General features: G+C 45.2%; 1 protein-coding gene across 1 annotated transcript in view; it reads left to right on the forward strand.

Moving 5' to 3' along the window:
* LOC127042792 (protein mono-ADP-ribosyltransferase PARP12-like) overlaps positions 1 to 22,961 on the forward strand; it is a 46,156-nt gene that overhangs the window by 7,724 nt on the left and 15,471 nt on the right. Inside the window, exons 2-4 of the mRNA XM_050936159.1 lie at positions 12,004 to 12,139; positions 13,510 to 13,774; positions 20,078 to 20,179. Of these exons, the coding sequence (XP_050792116.1) occupies positions 12,004 to 12,139; positions 13,510 to 13,774; positions 20,078 to 20,179 (503 nt within the window). The remainder of the gene's footprint in view (positions 1 to 12,003; positions 12,140 to 13,509; positions 13,775 to 20,077; positions 20,180 to 22,961) is intronic.

Below are 22,961 nucleotides of genomic sequence, written 5' to 3' on the forward strand. Positions count from 1 at the left end.
GATGCACTCTGCCTCCGAGAAACAGGAATTGAAGGAGTGGCGGGACTGCGAGAAGAGAGACTGAAAGGAGAATGCAGCACACCAGAAAGAAGTCATGGAGTGGCTCTTAAAGGTTATGGAGCCCCAAGTGGATGTGCTCCAGGCGATACTAGCTCTTCAAACCAAGCAGCTCTGCGCCCACTCTCCCCTGCAGCTGCTCTCACAAAACTCTTTCCCATGCGTGCCCCTCCCTCCCCATCCCCTCCAACACACTGTTATCAACCTTCTGGCTCCATTCTCTACCTGCAGCATTCCACTCCTCCTTCCTCACAGTCCAGCAGTGCGGACTCCCATTACCCACTGTACTCAACACCCATCCCTCTGCAGTTTGGCCCTGCTGAAGTACAGCACCCGCTGCATTGTACTCCAAAGGAGAAGTTTGGGTATGATCCCTGGACATAAACAAATCTGTAGCCGTCCTGGAACCCCTGCTCCTCTGGAGACTTCCCTTCCTCCATCCTCCTCTCTGCTGATGTTTTTTTGTCATTTGACTCTCTCATCCGGTTGTTGTTCTTTAATAAAAGAATTGTGTTGGTTTGAAAGCAATCTTTATTCTGTTAAGTGAAAGTAAAAAAGAGCACTGCAAAGCAATATACAATTATGTTAAACCCCCTTATTGCATCTTGTGCATCAGTCACCCCCTAGCATTACAAGCCCTGCAATCCCAAGCATAGCAGCAAATATTAGTGGCTTTCAGCTTCAGATTGCTACCTCAAGGCATCCCTGATCCTTATGGCCTGCACTGTCCCCCTCTAATAGCCATGGTCTCTGGCTGTTCAAACTCAGCCTCCAGGTGCTGAGCCTCTGTGGTCAAGCCCTGAGTGAAGCTTTCACCCTTCCCTTCACAAATATTATAGAGCGTACAATATTGTCATGTGCCATGTCCAGCTTCCCATACAGGCATCGCCGGCAGGCTTTTAAATGGCCAAATGCACACTCAAAAGTCATTATGCACTTGCTCAACCTGTTGTTGAACTGCTCCTTGCTGCTGTCAAGTTACTCCGTGTATGGCTTCATAAGCCACGGCATTAAGGGATAGATGGGGTCTCCCAGGATCACAATAGGCATTTTGACTTCCCCTACTGTGATCTTCTGGTCCGGGAAGAAAGTCCCTGCTTGCAGCTTCTTGAACAGGCCAGTGTTCTGAAAGATGCGTGAGTCATGCACCTTTCTGGACCAGTCTGCGTTAATGTCTGTGAAACGCCCACGGTGATTCTCTAGGCGCTGTGGACCATTGAGATATATCCCTTGTGATTAATGTACTCCGTGGCTAGGTGGTCTGGTGCCAAAATTGGAATGTGTGTGCCATCTATTGCCCTTCCGCAGTTAGGGAACCCCATTTGTGCAAAGCCATCCACAATGTCATGCACATTGCCCAGAGTCACGGCCTTTCGGAATAGGATGCAATTAATGGCCCTGCACACTTCCATCAACACGACTCCAGTGGTCAACTTTCCCACTCCGAACTGGTTATCGACCAATCGGCAGCAGTGTGGAGTAGCCAGCTTCCACAGTATAATTGCCACGCACTTCTCCAGCGACAGGGCAGCTCTCATTTTCGTGCCCTTGCGCTGCAGGGCTGGGGCAAGCTCATGACATGGTCCCATGAATGTGGCTTTCCTCCTGTGAGAGTTCTGCAGCCACTGCTTATCATCTCAGACATGCATCACGATGTGATCCCACCACTCAGTGCTTGTTTCCTGAGCCCAAAAGTGGTGTTCTGCCATGATCAGTACCTCCGTGAATGCCACAAGCAATCTCATGTCGTAGCTACTTTGTGTGGCGAGATCAATGTCGCACTCCTCTTGCCTTTGTAGTTTAAGGAATAACTCCACTGCCACCCATGATGTGTTGGTCAGAGCAAGCAGCATACTGGTCAGCATTTCAGGATCCATTCCTGCAGCCTGAAAGAGGCAGGGCATGCAGTACACAGACCGTTGAAAGATGGCTCCAAATGCGGACAGAAGCACAGGGATTGCTGGGATGTGAAGCAATGCATCACAGGGCATTGGGGCTGGACCCAGGATGACCCCCTACCCCTTCTGCCTTCCCACATGTCTTAGCAGCAAAAGAGGTGCTCTGTGGGATAGCTGCCCAGAGTGCACTGCTCCTAATAGTACTGCAAGTGCCGCAAGTGTGAACACGCTATTGCGCAGGCAGCTGTCAGTGTGAACACACAACAGCAGTTTTCCTTCTGCACTCTCTGAGCGGTGCTGCAACTGCTGGTACTGTAACTTTGCCAGTGTAGACGTGCCCAAAGATGTAAGCAGTTAAATTATTCACTCAACTCACTCATTCCTTTCCAGCAACAGATATCTCCCTTCCACCATCCACAGCCTACTATGTATCCACCCTCCTCCTGAGCAACCTGGAGATGCCTTTGAATTCTGTCCATGTTTATTGGTCTAATTAGGGTAGGTGTGGCTTTTGTAGATCAACTTGTACCTGTTTTTGTAGGGGCATGTGCAAGTAAGGGTTAGTGTTCAACTGTGAATGATGGTTGCGCCATGGGTTTTTTGATAATGTTTGAAAAAGTTATATTAATGGCTGTATGTTCGTGCTTGTTCTACATTTGGTATTAATTTCTATGTAGAAAGTATACAAGTGTGTGTATGTAATTATAGCTGGAGGTAAGGTTACCCCTTTTAGTTAATTAGGATGAGAGTGAAGAAACTGAGGAAAGGTAGGAGAGGAATTGAGTTGATTAAATAACGAATAAAGTGTAGATGGAATGAATGACTTAAACTTAAACATCAGAGGGGTGACCGTGTTAGTCTGGATCTGTAAAAGCAGCAAGGAATTCTGTGGCACCTTATAGACTAACAGATGTATTGGAGCATGAGCTTTCGTGGGTGAATACCCACTTCGTCGGATGCATGTGATTTAAACATTTGTTTCCTTGTTTGCTAGGTGGAAAAACTATAGTAATCTTAACTTTAATTAAGTTATGTGTGAATGCTCCAGTTTTTAAAATAAGCATGTTTCCTCCTCTACATGTGTGTTCTTGCAAAGACCTGATGTCTTGTACCCCTTTGAAGAGGTGTACCTCTCTCACCCCTTTTTGTCTATTCTTCCCAGTTGTGCTCAGCCTAAATTGTTCCCTTTTTTCCTCCATGTTGAGGAGAGGGAAGAAGTGATGTAGGACTCTAGGTAGAGCCCTCGAGAGAGAGTAAGGTTATAAGGGGACAAGATGTGTGGGAAAGGCATTAAAATAGATTAAGTATGTGGGGGAGAAGACCTCCTCTCAGTTGTATGCACTCATCCTTAAATTTGTCTCTGAGTTAGACTGTGGTCAGAATGGCACCCCCAACTGCAAGTGGCTTGTGGCTAAGGAAGCTGTGGAGCTGGAAACTCTGCTCATTATACTGCCCCTATGGCAATTGCAGGGCTAGTTGCACTCACAGACGGGCCAGAAGTACATCTCCCTTAGGTGTCCGGTCTCATACCTTTACCTCTCATGGGGTAAAATTTTGCAGTTCTCTCACTCCTAGTCAAGTCCCTGGCTACAGTATCCTGTTTATCAGTGGTGCTGGGTTTAGCTCCTGTGTTTCTTCCCGTTGGAAGTTTGTGACCACTCGAGTGGTGTGTGTGTGTATAGTGACCACACTGCCGTCTTAAAACCAAAGTATTGTTTATATTAGCAGTAGGAACAAATCATGAGAGAAAAAAAGGTTTTTTTAAACAGTCTACACCCATGTTTGTCTTACCTATAGGCGAATGGATGATGGTGACTTAAATTGGCCTAGCTTCTTCAGACACTCCATCAGTTGTCTGTCTCAATTAGCTGTTCAGGAGTTGAACAGGAAAGCAGCCTCCCTTTCTCTTGCCTCCCTCTTGAGAGGTAGTCTCCTTTTTAAATAGCCATAGTCCGTCCTCAGTTCCTAGGCTCTGGCCTTGAATGTCAATGCTGGTTCTGTAAGTTGGCTGGAGCCAGGTGGTAGAAATTCCATAGCTAATAGTTCAGTCACTGCCTCTTGTCATCCCTTGGTAAATATTTAAGGATTTTTTTGTATCATGAGCCGTTGTGTCCTTCCTGCTTGCTTTTCCTTAGAGCCTCTCTTTTAAATTAAGCAATATATTCATACAGTACATATCCCAATAACCAGCTCAACATACAGTATTACAGAGCAGCTCCATTTCTTCCACACACCCTTCTGGTAGGAGTTCACTTTTAAAGGCTTGTGCTTACAGCTCCATATATAGTAGTGTTAGGTAATAAAGCAAGTCCTCACTCACCTCTCCAGCACCCGAGTTCGTGCGGAGTTGGTATGGGGCACACAATTCTGTCAGAGACCAGACACCAATGCGTTGATCAACGGGCTCACACTATCCTTAGCTCTAAAAAGCTTTAGATTAAGTGTGGCCCCTTTATTAGGGGTGAGCATCAATATTTATACACAGAAGTAAACAAAGTGATTAACAAAAGATAATGGTCATGCATAATTAATCAAGATTTTACAGGAAAAGCAAGTTAACAAGTAAATGCATAGAGATAAAGGCTAATGGCTACTAGGGAAAGGGGGTGTCATGAGTAGTTTGCAGGTCAGTGCTTTGTTCAAAAGGGTTCAGGAAGGATTATGCAGAGACAGTCAGTCTGGGTGTGTTTTGGCTCCCCAAAGTTCACCAAAAGTTTAGACCCAACATTCCTCCATTTGTAGCTTTGAGATAACTATTAATCAAAAAGCTACACCCTATTTTAAGATCTCAAGGGCCGCTTGGCAATTTTAGCCTGGGCCAATTTGAAGAGAGTAAGGCTTTTAGCTGAAGTGGGAAAAGAATAAACTGACTTACATGAGTTTATGAGGGAGGGGACACACTGAATACAGCAACACAGTATTATAAGGACTACTATGGCCCCAACAACACCCACCAAGAGTTTTTTTTTTTAACCCACCCAAATCCGGGCAGCCAATTTCATAAGGCTCCCCACCAATCATAAGGTGGCTGGCCAGAGGAGTAGTTTTTAGCCATTTCCCTTAGGTGTTTGGTACGTTGAAAAGTGTTAGAGTAGATGTCATTTACAAAAACACAGCATTCTTCATAAGCAGAAAATAAACTAAAAAAGCATAAAAAAACATACAGTTGTCAGAATAAAGGGTCCTCTCATTTTTTTCGAGTCAATTTAAGTCTAATGTCTGAGAGAGGTAAGCTGGTCCACTGGTCGAAGGCAGTGTCCTCAGTGGTGACAAGAGCTGCTGGTCCGTCACTGTGGTCCACTACGGCTGGCTTGACGTGGGAGTGGTGGATCCAAGATTTGCGTCCTTTCAGGAACACTGCAGTCTGGGTTGTTAAAAGAACCTGGTGGGGTCCAGTAAACCTTGGCTGGAGGGTGTCGTCACGAACGAACTTTTTGGCCCAGACGAAGTCCCCTGGTTGGAACGGGTGGATCTGTTCCTCCAGCGGCACGGTCTGGGAAAACTGCGAGGCTTTCCAAAGGGTACGGAGGCGAGCCTGTAGGGAGAGAAACTGACACGCGGTTAAATGATCCCCTCCCAATAGTGAAACATCAGCACGTGGTAGCGCCCCGCCTTTGAAAGGGGGGGTGTTCATAGAGCAGTTCAAAGGGGGATAATCCCAATGCGCGGGTTGGGCGAGTACGAAGGTGAAACAGGACCAAGGGAAGTACCTGAGGCCACTTTAATCCTGTTTCCTGACAGTATTTAGCCAATGTAAACTTAAGTTCCCTATTTATACGCTTAACTTTCCCGCTAGACTGGGGGTGGTAGGGTGTATGAAAGGAGTGTGAAATGCCCAGTCCTTGTTTTAAACGGCCAAGGACATGACCAGTAAAGTGAGGTCCGCGATCTGAGTCGAGCACAAGAGGGATGCCAAAACGGGGTACAATGTCTCTAAGGAGAATCTTTGCCACTGTGGCAGCAGTACAATTAGCAGTAGGAAAAGCTTCGACCCAGGAAGTCAGAGGGCAAACCAAAACAAGGAGGTGCTTTTTCCCAAAAGCCTTTGGCATATCTGCAAAGTCAATTTGAAGATGTTGAAATGGAGCAGCAGGCGGAGGTCTTCCACCCTTAATTTTGTTAAGAGGTGGAGCAGGTTCATTACGCTGACATGTGCTGCATGCTTTCACTATTGATAGGCAATAGGGTTGAATGCCTGGAGCATACCAAAAGCGAGCGATGGTGTTCACGAGGGCGTGCGTGCCGTAGTGACCCCCTTTATCATGGTGCCAGCGAACTGCCACGGGGTATGTGGAGCGAGGGAGGCAGGCTCGGCCATCTGGCATAAGCCAGGTCCCTTTGACCAGAGTGGCCCCGAGGCTCTCCCACGATTGCAGTTCAGCAGCGGGTACTGGTACGGGGTGCGGTGGAGTAAAGGAGGAGGCTGCAATAGCCAATGTGGGCATGGCTAAAGGTAAGGTGGCAGCCTTCTTAGCGGAGGCGTCAGCCAGGGCATTCCCACGGGTAACGGGGCTACTATCTTTAGTATGGGCCCGGCAGTGAACTACAGCCAGGACAGAGGGTTTTTGGAGGGCGTCCAAAAGCTTGTGGATGAGGGGGAGGTGCTGAATGGGTTTACCGGCAGCTGTCTGGAAACCTCGAAACTTCCAGAGGTGGATATGACAATGCACAACTCCAAAAGCATATTTGCTATCAGTAAAAATGGTAACGGTCTTACCAGCGGCCAACTGGCAAGCTCGGGCCAGGGCATAGAGTTCAGCGGCTTGGGCTCCCCAGTTGCCTGGCAGTGAGGCGGCCTCTTGAATGTCCCATTTAGAGGTTAGTGTCTTCTAAGAGTTCGGCCTCTAGCTGTTGCTGACGATGGGCCGAAAAGACTTGGGTTGTGCCCCTACGCAGAAGGGCTGACAAGGCATGAGAGGTCCAAACCGTGGTAAAATGACCCAGGGTTAGGCTCTTTGCCTTTGTGATCAGCAGGGCAGCTGCTGCCAGAGTCCGGGTGCAGGATGGGGTTCCCTGAGTGACAGGGTCGATTTGCTGAGAGTAAAAAGCAAGCGGGAAATGGTGGGGCCCGCTCAGCTGGGTAAGGACACCACTAGCAATTCCGCCCCTCTCGTGGACAAAAAGGTGAAAGGGTTTGCTGTAATTGGGGGGGGCGGAGAGACATGGAGGAGGCCACACTGTCCTTGAGTAACTGAAAGGCTTGAATAGTGTCCGGGGACCACTGCAAAGGGTCAGGAGCAAGGTTAGCAGTGAGTCGGTGGAGCGGTTTGCTTAACTCCCCGCAGGACGGCAACCAGGGGCGACAGAAGCCAATTAATCCTAAGAAACCTCGAAGTTGTTTCTTGGTGTTCGGTAGAGGGCAGTTTTGAATAGTCTTTATGCAGGCTGGGTCCATCTGTCTTCCCTCTGGGGTTAACAGGAAGCCCAGATATCGGACCTTTTGTGAGACCCACTGAATCTTTTTAGGGTCTACCTTGTGGCCTCTGGTGTGTAGGTATAATAAAAGTGCCTTACCATCGATGCGGAGGGCAGCTTCTTCGCGATTACCTAATAGGATGTCATCTACGTATAGGACCAATGTGGATCCCTGCGGACTGGTGAAACCTTCCAAGTCGTGGCGGAGGCACTGGCTGAAAATCGTGGGGCTGTCTCTGTAGCCTTGAGGAAGTCGTTGCCAGACATAACTTTGTCCCTCCCAGGTGAAACCAAAGAGATACTGAGAGTCTGGGTGCACAGGAATGCTGAAAAAAGCTGATTTTAAGTCAATAACAGTGAACCACTCAGCATCCCAGGGGATTTGGCTGATGATAGTAGCTGGGTCAGGAACTACTGCATGAAGAGGGACCACATACTGATTAACAACTCGTAGATCCTGTACAAAGCGCCAACGAACAGGGTCTCCGTCCTTTTTAGGAGGCTTTTTGACAGGCAGTATAGGGGTGTTACAGGGAGTGCGCTGAGGGCGGACTAGCTTTTGTGCAATGAATCCCTCGATAATGGGGCGGATGCCCTCCCGGGCTTCCAGCGACAGGGGGTATTGAGGGACTGACGGGGGGGTTAAGGAAGGCTTCACCTGAATCCTTACGGGCTCTGCCGAAAGGAGCAGGCCAACATCAGTGTCAGAAATTCCCCAGAGGGTTGAAGGCAAGTCAGTGAGGTCAGGGGAGAGAGAGGGGGGTGTTTCCCAATTACCCTGAGTAGGGGCCGAATCTCCTAACACTGTCATCAATAATCCTACCCCTTCAGGAGTGCAGGTTAAAGTAGCCTCAAGCTTACAGAGTAAATCCCGGCCCATCAAAGGGATCGGACAAGCTGGGGAAAAAAGAAAACGGTGAGGAAAACATTTATCAGCATAAATAACATTCAAAGGCAAAGTGAGTCCCAGAGACTGTGGGTTGCCCTCCACCCCAGTCGCAGTTTTAACCTCAGAGGATAGCCAGGGAGAGGGGGCATGATTTAAAAGAGAGAAAGTAGCCCCAGTATCAATGAGGAAAGAGACAGGCAGTCCCTGGACTGAAAGGGTTAAACGAGGCTCTTTGCTGGGAGGGGAGAAAGTGAGAAAGGAGCCGGCTAAAGACATTAAGGAAATAAGACCATCACATTGTTTGTCTTCGCCCCCGGGGTACCTTCATTGAGGAGGCTGAGTTTGCTGCGGCTGCTGCTGTTTCCCGTAGTTGATCCAGGCCTGGGGAATGGGCTGAGCTGGTGGTGCAGCTGTAAAGGCATCTCTCTAACTATACTTTTATTACTCGCAAGAGATTTGACGGGGACATCCTCTGGGCTATCCTCGGGGGGGGGCATGCACCCTGCTGTATCTGTTTGGACATTAGCCTAGTAACTACTCCTCCCGAGGTTTGCCCCTCCATTTCCTCCTCATCCTTCTGCAGAAATTCCAATTTGGGATTCTGCAGATTCCCCTCTGCTACATGGAGAGAGTCCCCCTGCGGAGGAATAGGGGCAGGTGCAGAGGGGACCAGCTGACGAGTCAAAACACGCCGTGGTTTACACCCTTCATCGAAATAACCTGGAGGGGGTTCACTCTCGGGAGAGTACCTGACTGCCATAATTTTAAAGATTTCCACAGCTCTGCTGCTGTGTTCCAACAAAGCCAGTAACATAACTGTCCCGGATGGTCTTTTTCGATCTGGCTCTTTACTCCTCTTAAGGCAGCCTGTTCGAAAGAGCCATACGAAGGCCACCTCATCTCCGGGTCGGCCAATACCGCGGTATACCCAGTCCAATTCCTTACACATAGTGTGTACAACTTCTTCCTAGACATTCCTGTCTGTACTGGGAGTTTCCCTTCGTTCCATAACTTATTTACAATCCCCAACGGACTCTCAAGAGGCACGCTAGTCCCTTGACCCATGGTGTCTGACAGGAGCCCTCCAACTGGCGTTTACCCTGCTGTCCAATACACGACCCCTCAATATTGAATTGGCTGGGAGAAATCTCCTGTGGCGCCTTGCCAATTCATATATGAGTGGTCTGACCACTGGACAGAGGTACCGCACCAGAAGGAATCCCGGACGAGCCCCCAAATTGTTAGGTAATAAAGCAAGTCCTCACTCACCTCTCCAGCATCCGAGTTCGTGCGGAGTTGGTATGGGGCACACAATTCTGTCAGAGACCAGACACCAATGCGTTGATCAACGGGCTCACACTATCCTTAGCTCTAAAAAGCTTTAGATTAAGTGTGGCCCCTTTATTAGGGGTGAGCATCAATATTTATACACAGAAGTAAACAAAGTGATTAACAAAAGATAATGGTCATGCATAATTAATCAAGATTTTACAGGAAAAGCAAGTTAACAAGTAAATGCATAGAGATAAAGGCTAATGGCTACTAGGGAAAGGGGGTGTCATGAGTAGTTTGCAGGTCAGTGCTTTGTTCAAAAGGGTTCAGGAAGGATTATGCAGAGACAGTCAGTCTGGGTGTGTTTTGGCTCCCCAAAGTTCACCAAAAGTTTAGACCCAACATTAGCTCACAAATAATTTACCCCGAAGTGATTCAGGCTCACTTTTTGTTTAGACCTAAGAAGTGTTATGCTCATACAAAGCACACGGGATCTTTATAGAGGAAGGTAAATACACAGCATTTACTGAGAATACAATAGTTAACATATGCTTTTTAGTCACACACACACACACACACACACACACACACACACACACACACACACACACACACACACACACACACACACACACACACACTCTCTCTCTCTCTCTCTCTCTCTCTAATGGCCAGTTAGATTGAGCACGAGTGTGGAGCTGGGCTTTTGTCTGTCGCGATCCGATGCTCCTGGAGTGTGGCAAGACAAACCCAAGTTTCATGACCAAGCACCCTGGTTCTTAGAGGGTTTTTTTTCCCCCTTTGTTGAAGTCTATGGATTTTACTGTGTCAGTTTGTGATGGGTTACTTCTTAATTGGTGTAAACATTCCAATACACCTCCAAGAGAGGGTCATCCTGTCCTTTGTTTTGATTTAATCAGTTGTCCTCAGGGGTGCCAGCCTTTACCTCAGGGTCGTCAATCTGCCCTTCATTATGGATGCACATTGATGATTCTTTGATATCTCTTTACTTCTTTTTCCTTGACTCTGGCTATAACAGTGGCCTTTACACCTTATCTTTTCCTGATGCATACATTCTCATTCACACAAACAGATTGAGAATACAAACAGTAGTATTTTATATCGAGCAGAAAGGCATTGCAAATTAAACCTTGCCTTCAATGTTTCTCTAATCTACTTAACATAGACACAATAGAGAATCCTGTCTTTTACTTACTAAACCTTAAAACAAAGAAATGTATATTTAACTAGAGTACCTAATTTGTAATACATATAGGAAACCATAGTAGACATTATAATTTATCCTAAAACAAAAGGTGACCATAATCAGTCAGAAGGATTGTTCTCGTCTGTCATTTCTCTCTGCTATTCAAAAAGGGTGGCTGACAGGATGAAATCAAATCATACATTAATTCTCATACTACATTATAAAATCCAGCTCCTACAGAAGTCGAGGTCTGTGTGCAACATTACCTAAGGACCCTGACGGTTGAAGCATATGTGTGTGTATGCAGAGTGCATTTCAGTCTATTAAAGAGGAACAAATGTTACTAACACAGTAAAATTGTCTACTATAGACAAGACCTTGGTTCAAATTTGAAGACTTTCTTTGCAACCATGAGGACTAGAGGCTTGATTTAAATGGGGGGAAGTGGGGAACACAGGCACAAACATGCAGGAATTTAAAAGTAATCTTCAATTATGTGATAACCTAGTTCACAAGACCCCTTATAGGCTGACTACTTTCAGTCATGGAGATCCACAAAGACTAATGCGGAGGTAGGCTGATTTTCAGTAGCACTCTCACTGCCTGGGTCCTGGTCACTGGTCTGGGGTGCTCTGCATTTTAATTTAATTTTAAATGAAACGTCTTAAACAGTTTTATAATCTTATTGACTTTACATACAACAATAGTTCAGTTATACATTATAGACTTATAGAAAGAGACCTTCTCAAAAGGTTAAAATGTATCACTGGCATGCAAAACCTTAAATTAGAGTGAATAAATGAAGACTCAGCACACTACTCCTGAAAGGTTGCCAATCCCTAGACTAATGCATCATACAAATAATCATTTATGTACCAATTCTGAATATTTTATGCTGCTCAAGTTTATTAGTGTATTTGTGGTAGGAGAGCTAGAAATATAAACCATTATTCCTGCTTTTTCATCATGGAGTGTAACTGCCATGTAATCTGGAGGGCATAGTACCAGTGTTGTTGTGCTGCTGTAATTACTGAATAACACGGAAGCAGTAAATTAGAAATGATATGATGGTTATGCCTATCAGATTACATAATAATTACTATGAGGATAATCATGTAATTACTCTGTAAAGAAACATGGATTTTTTTTCTGAGACTAGCTAACTTTGTGCAGTTGGTAAACTATTAAATGTAATGTATATCCAGTAATGGAAAGACTGTGCTGGTTAAGTACCCTTCTTTATGACTGGTTTTCTTAACTTGTAGGAAAGATTGCAAGTTTGTTCATAACTTTCAGTCAGAGCATAACCTCCGTGTCCTAAAAAGACATGGTCTTGAAAACTTAAATGATGATGAGTTGCGTCAGCTCCTGCTTCAGAATGATTCTTCGCTGTTACCTGAGGTGAGTACTGCTGCAGCAATGTATTATTCCTTTTACAATTAGTATCATGAAAAGAAGAATAATGGCATTGGGTAGAACCAGGTATGGCATTGGCAAGTACTGTGGTGATGAGGTATATAGGCCCTGATCCTACAACACTGGTAATTATAGTTAACTTTATTATGAGAGTAATTTCACTGAAGTAAAATCAAGCATGCGCAGAAGTATTTGCAGGATCAGTGTCTTGCTTTGTATACATTTCCTTCATAGCTCCAGCATTGCACCTCATCACTAACCTGCAACGCCCCTGTTGTTCTAACTTTTTTTATTTAAATGGATATGGCAGATCATATTGAAGTGTATTGACAGAGCTTTATCTGAAATTGAGTCTGGAATATCAGGTGGTTTATGATTTAACACTGAAGTGCATTAGCAGAGCTAGATGGTATAAACTAGCTTTTCATGAGACCCAAGTTCATTCAGAATAAAAATTAAAACCCAAACACACAGGACTAGTGGCTTTCAAGAAACTAGACATGCTAATTTAATAGCTCTTGAATCTTTTAAAAATGTTCTAATGTATTTATACAATGATTTTTGTATTGACTTTCTATAAATCTTTCTGTTCTTTAGTATTTAATCATCCATAATATAAATCTGTATTACTGGGTGTTACCTGTTTAGAAGGATTAACAAAAGTGAAACTCAAATGGTCTTGACTTGCATGACTAGAATCTACAAGGAAATTTAAATTCAAAACTCATCTTCTTAAAGATGAGAAATAAAGCACAGCAAAATTAGCAACCTAAAGAGTTGAGGTTCTTACAGCAACAGAACTCAACCATGCCGAATGTGTGTAAGTTACAGTAAACTTCCATTTGCCATCATCAAAGTGGGCCTGAATGTGTTTGATGTGGATGTTTGGGTCTGCCCAAAAGCCCATTCTAAACCAGGGTTGTGCAATCAGCATTTCATAAGGCTCGTGGCCTGCTTCAACACAGTATACTAACGGCTGATTCATTAGTTTTTTTGTCATCATGTTTACATCATTTTAGTTTACACAAGTGTGTAAATAGGTTGTTTCTCTGTACAGTATTGTCTATCTAAATACATACAAAATAAACTGAACTTAGTCATCTGTATTGATATATATTTTAAATCTTATTAAATTATGTAGAATCTGTTTGGCTCACACAAGGTAATACTTAGGTTTACATGGCCCTCCTGAGCAATAAGTTGGGCCCCACTGTTCTAAACAGTATCCGTGGTGCAGAAAAACCCATATAAATTTCTTCATGGCTTTTGTTTTTGTTTTGAATGTGCATGAACAAGAAAGTGGCCAAAATATACTACTTGCAGTAGAGTTGTTTTGGTTTTTTCCTCTTTCCCAGGTATGCATGCATTATAACAAAGGTGATGGACTCTATGGGTCTTGTACCTTCAAGAAGATCTGCACCAAACTCCATATGTGCCAGTACTACTTGCAGGGAGAGTGCAGATTTGGCAGTAGTTGCAAGCGATCACATGACATTTTTAATCTGGAGTGTTATGAAAAACTGGAGAGGCGAGGAATGAGCCCGAACCTGATTGCCAAACTCCCCTCTATCTTCAGGAACATGTATGACATCAAAAATGGCACCTCTTCACCATGCAAAGGTAAAAACATTTTATCCTTTTTAAAACATTATGGAAGGAGGAGACAGTGAGCCTAGCATTAGCGCAGATCTCTGCTAGATAGGGGAAACTGAAATTGAGACTTAGCTCTAGTTCTTATTAGGGGTTGCCAATTCTGGTTGGCTGTATTCCTGGAGGTTTCATCACACGACTTCATCTTTAATTTCTGGAGACTCCAGGACAATGTTGGGGAGTTGGCAACCTTGCCACCAGGTGAGGTACCCTCTCTCTCTTTATAAACATCCCCCTATTCAAATTTGAGGCATTGATAGGATTCCGAAGGATAAAACATTTGCCATGATGCAAGACCCTTGATCCTGGGGCAGAATGATCTTCAGGGAGTAAGGACCATCACAAACCTCATCACTTTCCACTCCAAGTGCAAGATGAATTTCTTTGACCTTTCCTTTTCTAACATAAACACAGAGTAACAGGTATATGTATATATTAAACAAAAATGAAAAAGACACGCAGTGCCAAAACAAGACACTCCACTGCATGTGCTTCTCTCTCTGGGGAGAAGATGAGAGAACAAACAACATGTGATAGAATTGTAGTCACATTACTTAATGCTTTATGGTCGGTGCTCAGATACTGTGGTGATGAGTGTGATATTAAAAAACTCTATAGAATAGAAGAGTAGGACTGGAAATGGGAAGAAAGGGATTCTTTATTATAGTTCTGGTAGAAGTGAGTTAAGCAGAGAGAGAACACATTTAGGGTAGGGTATGCTGTGTGTGTGTGTGTGTGTGTGTGTGTTTGTGTGTGTGTGTGAGAGAGAGAGAGAGAGAGAGAGAGATTTTATATACTTCTCCACCTTTTTCTTATCTAGGGTGTCTAGCATGAGAAGCCATGGAAAGCAGTGTCCTAATTGCTTCTAATAGCTTTAATGTTTTCTGTTCCTTTTCCACTTAAAGTTTTAAACTATGCTAAATTAATTAAAAGACTGCAGAATAGAAAAACAGTGTATACCTGTCTCCTGATCACTCAGCTCTCTTGTGTACCTTTGGAACCATGGCAGTTCTAAATTGTAGACTCTTTGTTAAAAGGTGGCCAGGTGAATAGGTGTCTGGGATACCCTCATAACTTGTGTGTTTTGAAACAATGAGGCTGTTACTCCACTGGTTGGGGTGATGTAGATATCTTTCTTAGGAAGCCAAGCAAGTCTGACTCATGATATTCTGTAACTGATCTAAGAACTGATGAAGTCTGGTGGCTGGAGAAGGGGACTAGGATGCAAACTTCCTGGGTTCTGTTTCCAGATGTGCCATTGACTCTCTGCCCTAGTCTACACTACGTGGTTAGGTTGAATTTAGCTGTGTTAGGTTGATTTTATAAGCAATGCGTCTACACAACCAACCCTGTTCCGTCGACCTAAAGGGCTCTTAAAATTGACTGTTATACTTCTCCCGGCGAGGGGAGTAGCTCTAAAATTGACCTTACTGGGTTGAATTTGGGGTAGTGCAGACGCAATCTGATGGTATTGGCCTCTGGGAGCTATCCCAGCGTGCTCCAATGTGACGGCTCTGGACAGCACTTTCCACTCGGATGCACTAGCCAGGTATATAGGAAAAGCCCCAGGAAATTTTGAATTTCATTTCCTGTTTGGTCAGCGTGGCGAGCTCAGCAGCACAGGTGACCATGCAGTCCCAGAATTGCAAACGAGCTCCAGCATGGACCGAACGGGAGACACTGGATCTGATTGCAGAAGAATCTGTGCAGGCCGAACCCCGATCAAAAAGAAGAAATGTTAACATATATGCCAAAATTCCACAGGGCATGGTGGAGAGAGGCTACAACAGGGACACACAGCAGTGCCGCATGAAAGTTAAGGAGCTCAGGCAAGCCTACCAAAAGACAAAGGAGGCAAACAGTCACTCCGGGTCAGAGTCCAATGCATGCCGCTTCTTCCTATGATCAGCTGCATTGCATTCTAGGGGGGACCCCACCACTGTTCGTGGACACCTGCAAGGGGGGAGTCTCACGCAACACGAAGGAGGATTTTGTGGAGGAGAAGGAGGAGAATGCGCAGCAGGCAAGCAGAGAATCAGTTCTCCCTGGCAGCCAGGACCTTTTCATCACCCTGGAGCCAATGCCCTCCCAACGCGGGTTCCTGGACCCTGAAGCCAGAGGAGTCACCTCTGGTGAGTGCACATTTGTAACTACAGTACAGGGTTTAAAAGCAATAGTGTTTAATGTTTCATTTGCCCTGAAGACTTGGGATGCATTCATGGCCAGTACAGCTACTGGAAAAGTCTCTTATCGTGTCTGGGGATGGAGCGGGAATCCTCCAGGGACATCTCCATGAAGCTCTCCTGGAGGTACTCTGAAAGCCTTTGCAGAAGGTTTCTGGGGAGGACTGCCTTATTTCGTCCTCCACGGTAGGACACTTGACCACGCCAAGCCAGTAGCAAGTAGTCTGGAATCACTGCAGCACAAAGCATGGCAGCGAATGGTCCTGGGTTTTGGTCGCATTCAAGCAACATTCAGTCTGTGTCTTTCTGTGTTAGCCTCAGGAGAGTGATATCATTCATGGTCACCTGGTTGAAATAGGGGAATTTTTGTAAGGGAACAGTAAAAGGACCCCGTTCATGCTGGGCTGTTTGCGCGTGGCTAAAAGAGATCATCCCAGATAATAGCCACACAGTGGGGTGGGCGGAGGGGTGTGCTGCACATCCACCCGAAGACCGCAGCCCCTCCTTTTAAATGGCAAACCCAACTGGCATTGCTTGCTATGGGAAAGGAGGGTGCTGCAGTTTGAAACCATTTCCGCATGTTACGAAGGCAGAAGAAACCAACTCCGCGTACCCTTTGGTTTACCATGGCTGCCTGGAAACCGAATTCTGTTGCCCAGCCATGTGCGATGTGTGCTGGCAGGTGCTCAATATAAAAGGCAAAATGTGACCATGTACCTAAAGCACGTGTGCTATCTGCTGTGAATTGCTTGATTCACTGTGAAAGAGTCTCCCTTTTGTTCTCAGAAGTGTATCTTCTTGAATTCTATTCTCCCTTTTTATCCCCCTGGAGGTGCAAATGTTTCTGTGCTCCCCCATCATCTCCTTCCCAGACGTTATCGCAGATTAGAACGTGAAAAAAATGCACTCATGATGACACATTTTCTGAGCTCTTGAGTCCTCCCGCACTGATAAGGCACAGCTGAATGCATGAAGGCATACAGTGACAGAGGCCGGGAAAGCATTACGTTAGCACGATGAGCAGAGGCAGGAGGCGATGCTGAGGCTAATGGGGAAGCAAACAGACATGCTCAGGCATCTGGTGGAGCTGCAGGAAAGGCAACAAGAGCACAGACCGCTGCTGCATCCACTGTGTAGCCGCCTGTCCCCCTCCCCAAGTTCCATATCCTCCTCACCCAGACGCCCAAGAATGTGTGGGGAGGCTCCGGCACCCAGCCACTCCACTCCAGAGGATGGCCCAAGCAACAGTCGGCTGTCATTCAAACAGTTCTGATTTGTAGTGTGGCTGCAATAAGGAATGTGGCCTTGTCCTTCCTTCCTTCCTCCCCCACCCCACCCGGGCTACCTTGTCAGTTATCTCTTTTTTTTTTTTTAAATTAACAAAGAAAGAATGCATGGTTTCAAAACAATAGTGACTTTATTTCCTTTGCCAGCTGTGATCGAAGGGGGGAGGGTGGTTGGCTTACAGGGAATTAAAACTAACAAAGGAGGGGTGGGTTTGCATCAAGGACAAACACACACAACTGTCACGCCGTAGCCTGGCCAGTCATGAAACTGGTTTTCAAAGCCTCTTTGATGCACAGTGCACCTAGCTGTGCTCTTCTAGTCGCCCTGCTGTCTGGCTGCTCAAAATTGTCCACCAGGCCATTTGCCTCAACCTCCCACCCTGCCATAAACATCTCCCCCTTACTCTCACAGATATTATGGAGCACACAGCAAGCAGCAGTAGCAATGGGAATATTGGTTGTGCTGATGTCTAACATAGCAGACGGCGCCAGCGAGCTTTTTAACATCCAGAGGCACGTTCTACCACCTTTTTGCACTTGCTCAGTCTATAGTTGAACTGCTCCTTACTACTTTCCAGGCTGCCTGTGTATGGCTTCATGAGCCATGGGAGCGAGGGGTAGGCTGGATCTCCAAGAATAATTATGAGGATTTCAACATCTCCAACAGTAATTTTCTGGTCTGGGAAGTAAGTCCCTTCTTGCAGCTGTTGAGACAGCCCGGAGTTCCTAAAGATGCGAGCGTCATGCACCTTTCCCGGCCATCCCACGTTGATGTTGGTGAAACATCCCTTGTGATCCACCAGTGCTTGCAGCACCATTGAAAAGTACCCCTTGTAGTTTACAAACTGGTTGTCAAGGTGGTCCGGTGCCAAGATATGTATATACATTCCGTCTGTTGCCCCAGCACAGATAGGGAACCCCATTGCAGCAAAGCCATCCACTATGACCTGCACATTTCCCAGAGTCACTTCCCTTGCTAGCAGAAGGTTAGTGATTGCCTTGGCTACTTGGATCACAGCAGTTCCCACAGTAGATTTGCCCACTCCAAATTGATTCCGGACTGCCTGGTAGCAGTCGGGCGTTGCAAGCTTTCACAGTATCATCACCTCTTGCTTCTCAACTGTCAGGGCAGCTCTTATCTTGGTATTCCTGCACTTCAGGGCGGGGGGAAAGCAACTCACAAAGTTCCAGGAAAGTGGCCTTAGGCATGCAAAAGTTTTCACAGCCACTGAGAATCATCCCATACCTGCAACACTATGTGGTCCCACCAGTCTGTGTTTCTTTGCCGGGCTCAGAATCGGTGTTCCACTGTATTGACCTGCCCCACTGCTTTCAGGAACGGCTGTGTCCATGTCGTCCTCACAGTCGTCCTCGTGCTGGTGGTTCTTAGCCAGGTTCTGCACATACTGCAGGATAATGCACAAGGTGTTTACTCTGCTCACAACAGCAGCGGTGAGGTGGTGGGCTCCATGCTTGCCATGCTATGGCGTCTACCTGGGTAACCCAGGAAAAAAAGCGGAAAATGATTGTCTGCTGTTGCTTTCACGGTGGGAGGGGAGACTGATGACATGTACCCAAAACCACCCCCCCAACAATGTTTTTGCCCCATCAGGCATTGGGAGCTTAACCCAGAATTCCAATGGCAACATAGACTGCGAGGACTGTGGTATAGCTTCCCACAGTGCACCGCTCCATGAGTTGATGCTAGCCATGGTATTGAGGATGGACTCCACCGACTTAATGCGCTTAGTAGGGACACACACAATCGACTGTATCAAATCAATTTCTAAAGATCGAGTTCTATAAAATCGACCTAATTTCATAGTCTAGACATACCCTCTGTGTAACATTGGTCAAGTCATTTAAAATCTTTCTGCCTTCATTTCACTGTTTTGATTCTGTTCTTTTATTTTTACAATACACCTAAAAACTGAATTCAAGAAACTAAATAGAGACCCAGAAGTCAAATTCAGAGGTGATGGGTAAGGCTAAGACTTAGTCATGGATATTTTTGGTAAAAGTCATGGACAAGTCATGGGCAGTAAATAAAAATTCACGGTCTGTGATCTGTCCATGACTTTTACCAAAAATACTCCTGAATAAATCTCTACTTCTGGGCCCCTGCTGCTCTGGGCATGCCCCAGGACTGTTGCTTGGGTGGTCCATGGGACCAGCCACACTGGCTGCTGCTCAGGCGGTCCCTGGAGCCGGCTGGCCCCAGGGACCACCGGAACAGATGGCCCCAGGGCCAGCTGCTTAGGCAACCCTGAAGTCAGCTGCACCAGCCGCTGCAGAAGTCATGGGGCACATGGAAAGTCATGGAATCAGTGACCTCCATGAAAGAATCGCAGCTTTAGTGATAGGTAAATGTATCTAAGTTACATCTGTAAGGGACTCTTAAGTTAGGTATCATTTACATGCTCAGGAACTAAAAATGTAAGTTGGACCAAATTAGGGACTGTCTATACTACAAAACAAAACACAGGCTTATGTAATTGGATTAATGGCTTGGACAAAATGACAAAGGCTTTAGTTTTGTTATGTAACATAGTTAAACCCCATCTATGCTATAAAATATAAGTATGTTATGACTTTTGTTATATGTCATAACTATATGCCTGAATCTATTTTTGTAGTGGGGAGACTTCAACTTCAATCTTCTTGGAATTGGATCAGTGTCCTGTAGTTACAAAGTCTCTTCATGTGTGTCTTCTCTAAACATAAGTGTATTTTTTAGGAGAACCTGTTGAAACTGAGCATACGAAAGTTATTTATAAATGACAATTCTGTTTCTCCCTTTGTAGCGAGAAGAGACAGTCTTAATCAGGGATCCCAGAATGCAAATAGTAATGAAGAATTAGATGAGATCTGCTTGTACTACATAAGGAAAAGTTGTAGCTTTCAAGGTAAGTCATCATAATACTAGCAAGTCACATTCATTTTTCCTTTATCTTAAAACGTGTATGGGTATGTTTTTTGTTTTTAATTAGTTGCCAAATATTCCTATGGTATATCCTGTATAATGATTTTACTCAGTAAAAATGGCTGGAAGCTGGTCTTCACTTCCTAATAAGATCTTTTTCCTTTCTCCCAACCGTCCCTAGTCTGTACACTTTGCCCACAAGGCCATTGTTGCTATTCTCTTCCTCCATTTACAGAAGGCTGAAACTGCACTGCTCCATGAATTCTTGACCCTTTTTCCTTTGCCACCTATGTGGCCCTCATTTGGTTTCTAGTATTGGTCTTTTTTTTTCCCCCCCTTTACTTACACTAGGCATAGAAAGAATCTCTGAGAACATCAGTTTGCGCAATCCTACATTGATTCTCTTTCCAGATCCCTAAAGTTGCCCTTGATTCTGTTGACTCTCCCTTGATTTATGTCACTGTTAGAACTGGGAGTCTATGACAGTTCCTCTACCTTCTGCCATATACCCTTTCTGTTCTCGTATTGCTTCTTCTGGTAACTGTAAAACACCATACAGTACTTTCTGTCACAGATGTTGTTGGCAACAGTCTTAACTTAGTAGATTTTAGATTTAGTAGTAATCAGACCCATCTAGTAGGTACCCAAGAGTCTGAAGGCCCTTAAGTATGAAGTGTAGTCAAATTTTTAAAAAAGCTACTGTTCCAGAGGACTGAAAGATAGCAAATGTATCTGTATTTCAGAAAAGATGCTAGAGATGATATGTGGAATTACAGGCCAATAAGTCTTATATCTGTACCTGACAAACTGGTTGAAATGTTCATTAAGAAATGGATAACTAAAACATCTATTGGATCATTATATGCTAATATGTTTTCTGCAAAGGAAAATGGTATCTCACTAATCTAGTAGAATTCTTTGAATGTGTCAAATAACTCCTATATCCACTGGCGGGCAATTTTTTTAGATATTCAAAAGGCCTTTGACAAAGTCCCTCACAAAACACTACTAAAGAAGCAAAGTCGTCATGGGGTGAGAGGCAAAGTATTGACATGGATCAAAAACTAGTTAGGAGTTAGAAAACAGAGTATGATTAAATAGTCAGCTTTCATCCTGGCGAAAGGTTAACACTGAGCTACTTCAAGTGTATGTACTGGGTACAGAATTTAATATATTTATGAATACTCTGGAAAAGGGAGCAAAGTAGCAGAATTTGCATATGACACAAATTGTTTAGGCCTGGTCTATACTACACGGTTAGGTCAACGTAAGCTGCCTTGTGTCAGCCTAGGGGTGGAAGTGTCTGCTCTTAAATTTGGCTCCTGCTAATGTAAGTGCCTCTCTACGCTGACTTAGTAACACCTCCCAAATGGCGTAGAATCATGGTTAGTGTAATTATCTCGATGCAGTGTCAGTTTAGACATTGTGTTGCTTGTGTTGACTGTTACTCGCTTTCAGGAGCTGTCCCACAATGCCCCATACTGACACTACAATCAATACAAGTGCTCCTGGTGAGAATTATCAGAGGGTTAGCCATGTTAGTCTGGGTCTGTAAAAGCAGCAAAGAGTCCTGTGGCACCTTTTAGACTAACAGACGTTTTGGAGCATGAGCTTTCGTGGGTGAATACCCACTTCGTCAGATGCATGTAGTGGAAATTTCCAGAGGTAGTTCAATCAGGGAGGATGAGGCCCTGTTCTAGCAGCTGAGATGTGAAAACCAAGGGAGGAGAAACTGGTTTTGTAATGGCAAGCCATTCACAGTCTTTGTTTAATCCTGAGCTGATGGTGTCAAATTTGCAAATGAACTGAAGCTCAGCAGTTTCTCTTTGAAGTCTGGTCCTGAAGTTTTTTTGCTGCGGAATGGCCACCTTAAGGTCTGCTATAGTGTGGCCAGGGAGGTTGAAGTGTTCTCCTACAGTTTTTGTATATTGCCATTCCTAAATATCTGATTTGTGTCCGTGTATCCTTTTCCGTAGCGACTGTCCAGTATTGGCCAATGTACATAGCAGAGGGGCATGGCTGGCATATGATGGCATATATTACTTGGTGGACATGCAGGTGAATGAACGGTGATGGTGTGGCTGATCTTTAGGTCCTGTGATGTGTTGTGGTGTAGATATGTGGGCAGAGTTGGCATCAAGGTTTGTTGCATGGATTGGGTCCTGAGCTAGAGTTTATATGGTGCGGTTGTGCAGTTACTGGTGAGAATATGTTTCAGGTTGGCAGGTTGCCTGTGGGCGAGGACTGGCCTGCCACCCAAGGCCTGTGAAAGTGTGGGATCATTGTCCAGGATGGGCTGTAGATCCCTGATGATGCGTTGGAGGGGTTTTAGCTGGGGACTATATGCGATGGCCAATGGAGTCCTGTTGGTTTTCTTCGTGTGTTTGTCTTGCAGTAGAGTCTTCTGGGTACACGTCTGGCTCTGTTGATCTGTTCCCTTATTTCCTCATACGGGTATTGTAGTTTGAGAATGCTTGGTGAGATTTTGTAGGTGTTTGTCTCTGTCTGAGGGGTTAGAGCAGATGCGATTGTACCTCAGGCTTGGCTGTAGACAATGGATCATGTGATGTGCCCGGGATGGAAGCTGGAGGCATGAAGGTAGGCATAGTGGTCAGTAGGTTTTCGGTATAGGGTGGTGGTAATGTGACCATCACTTATTTGCACCGTGGTGTCTAGGAAGTGGACCTCCCGTGTAGATTGATCCAGGCTGAGGTTGATGGTGGGGTGGAAGCTGTTGAAATCGTGGTGGAATTTTTCCAGAGACT

This window comes from Gopherus flavomarginatus, chromosome 1, assembly GCF_025201925.1.
Source record: "Gopherus flavomarginatus isolate rGopFla2 chromosome 1, rGopFla2.mat.asm, whole genome shotgun sequence".
NCBI lineage: Eukaryota > Metazoa > Chordata > Testudines > Testudinidae > Gopherus > Gopherus flavomarginatus.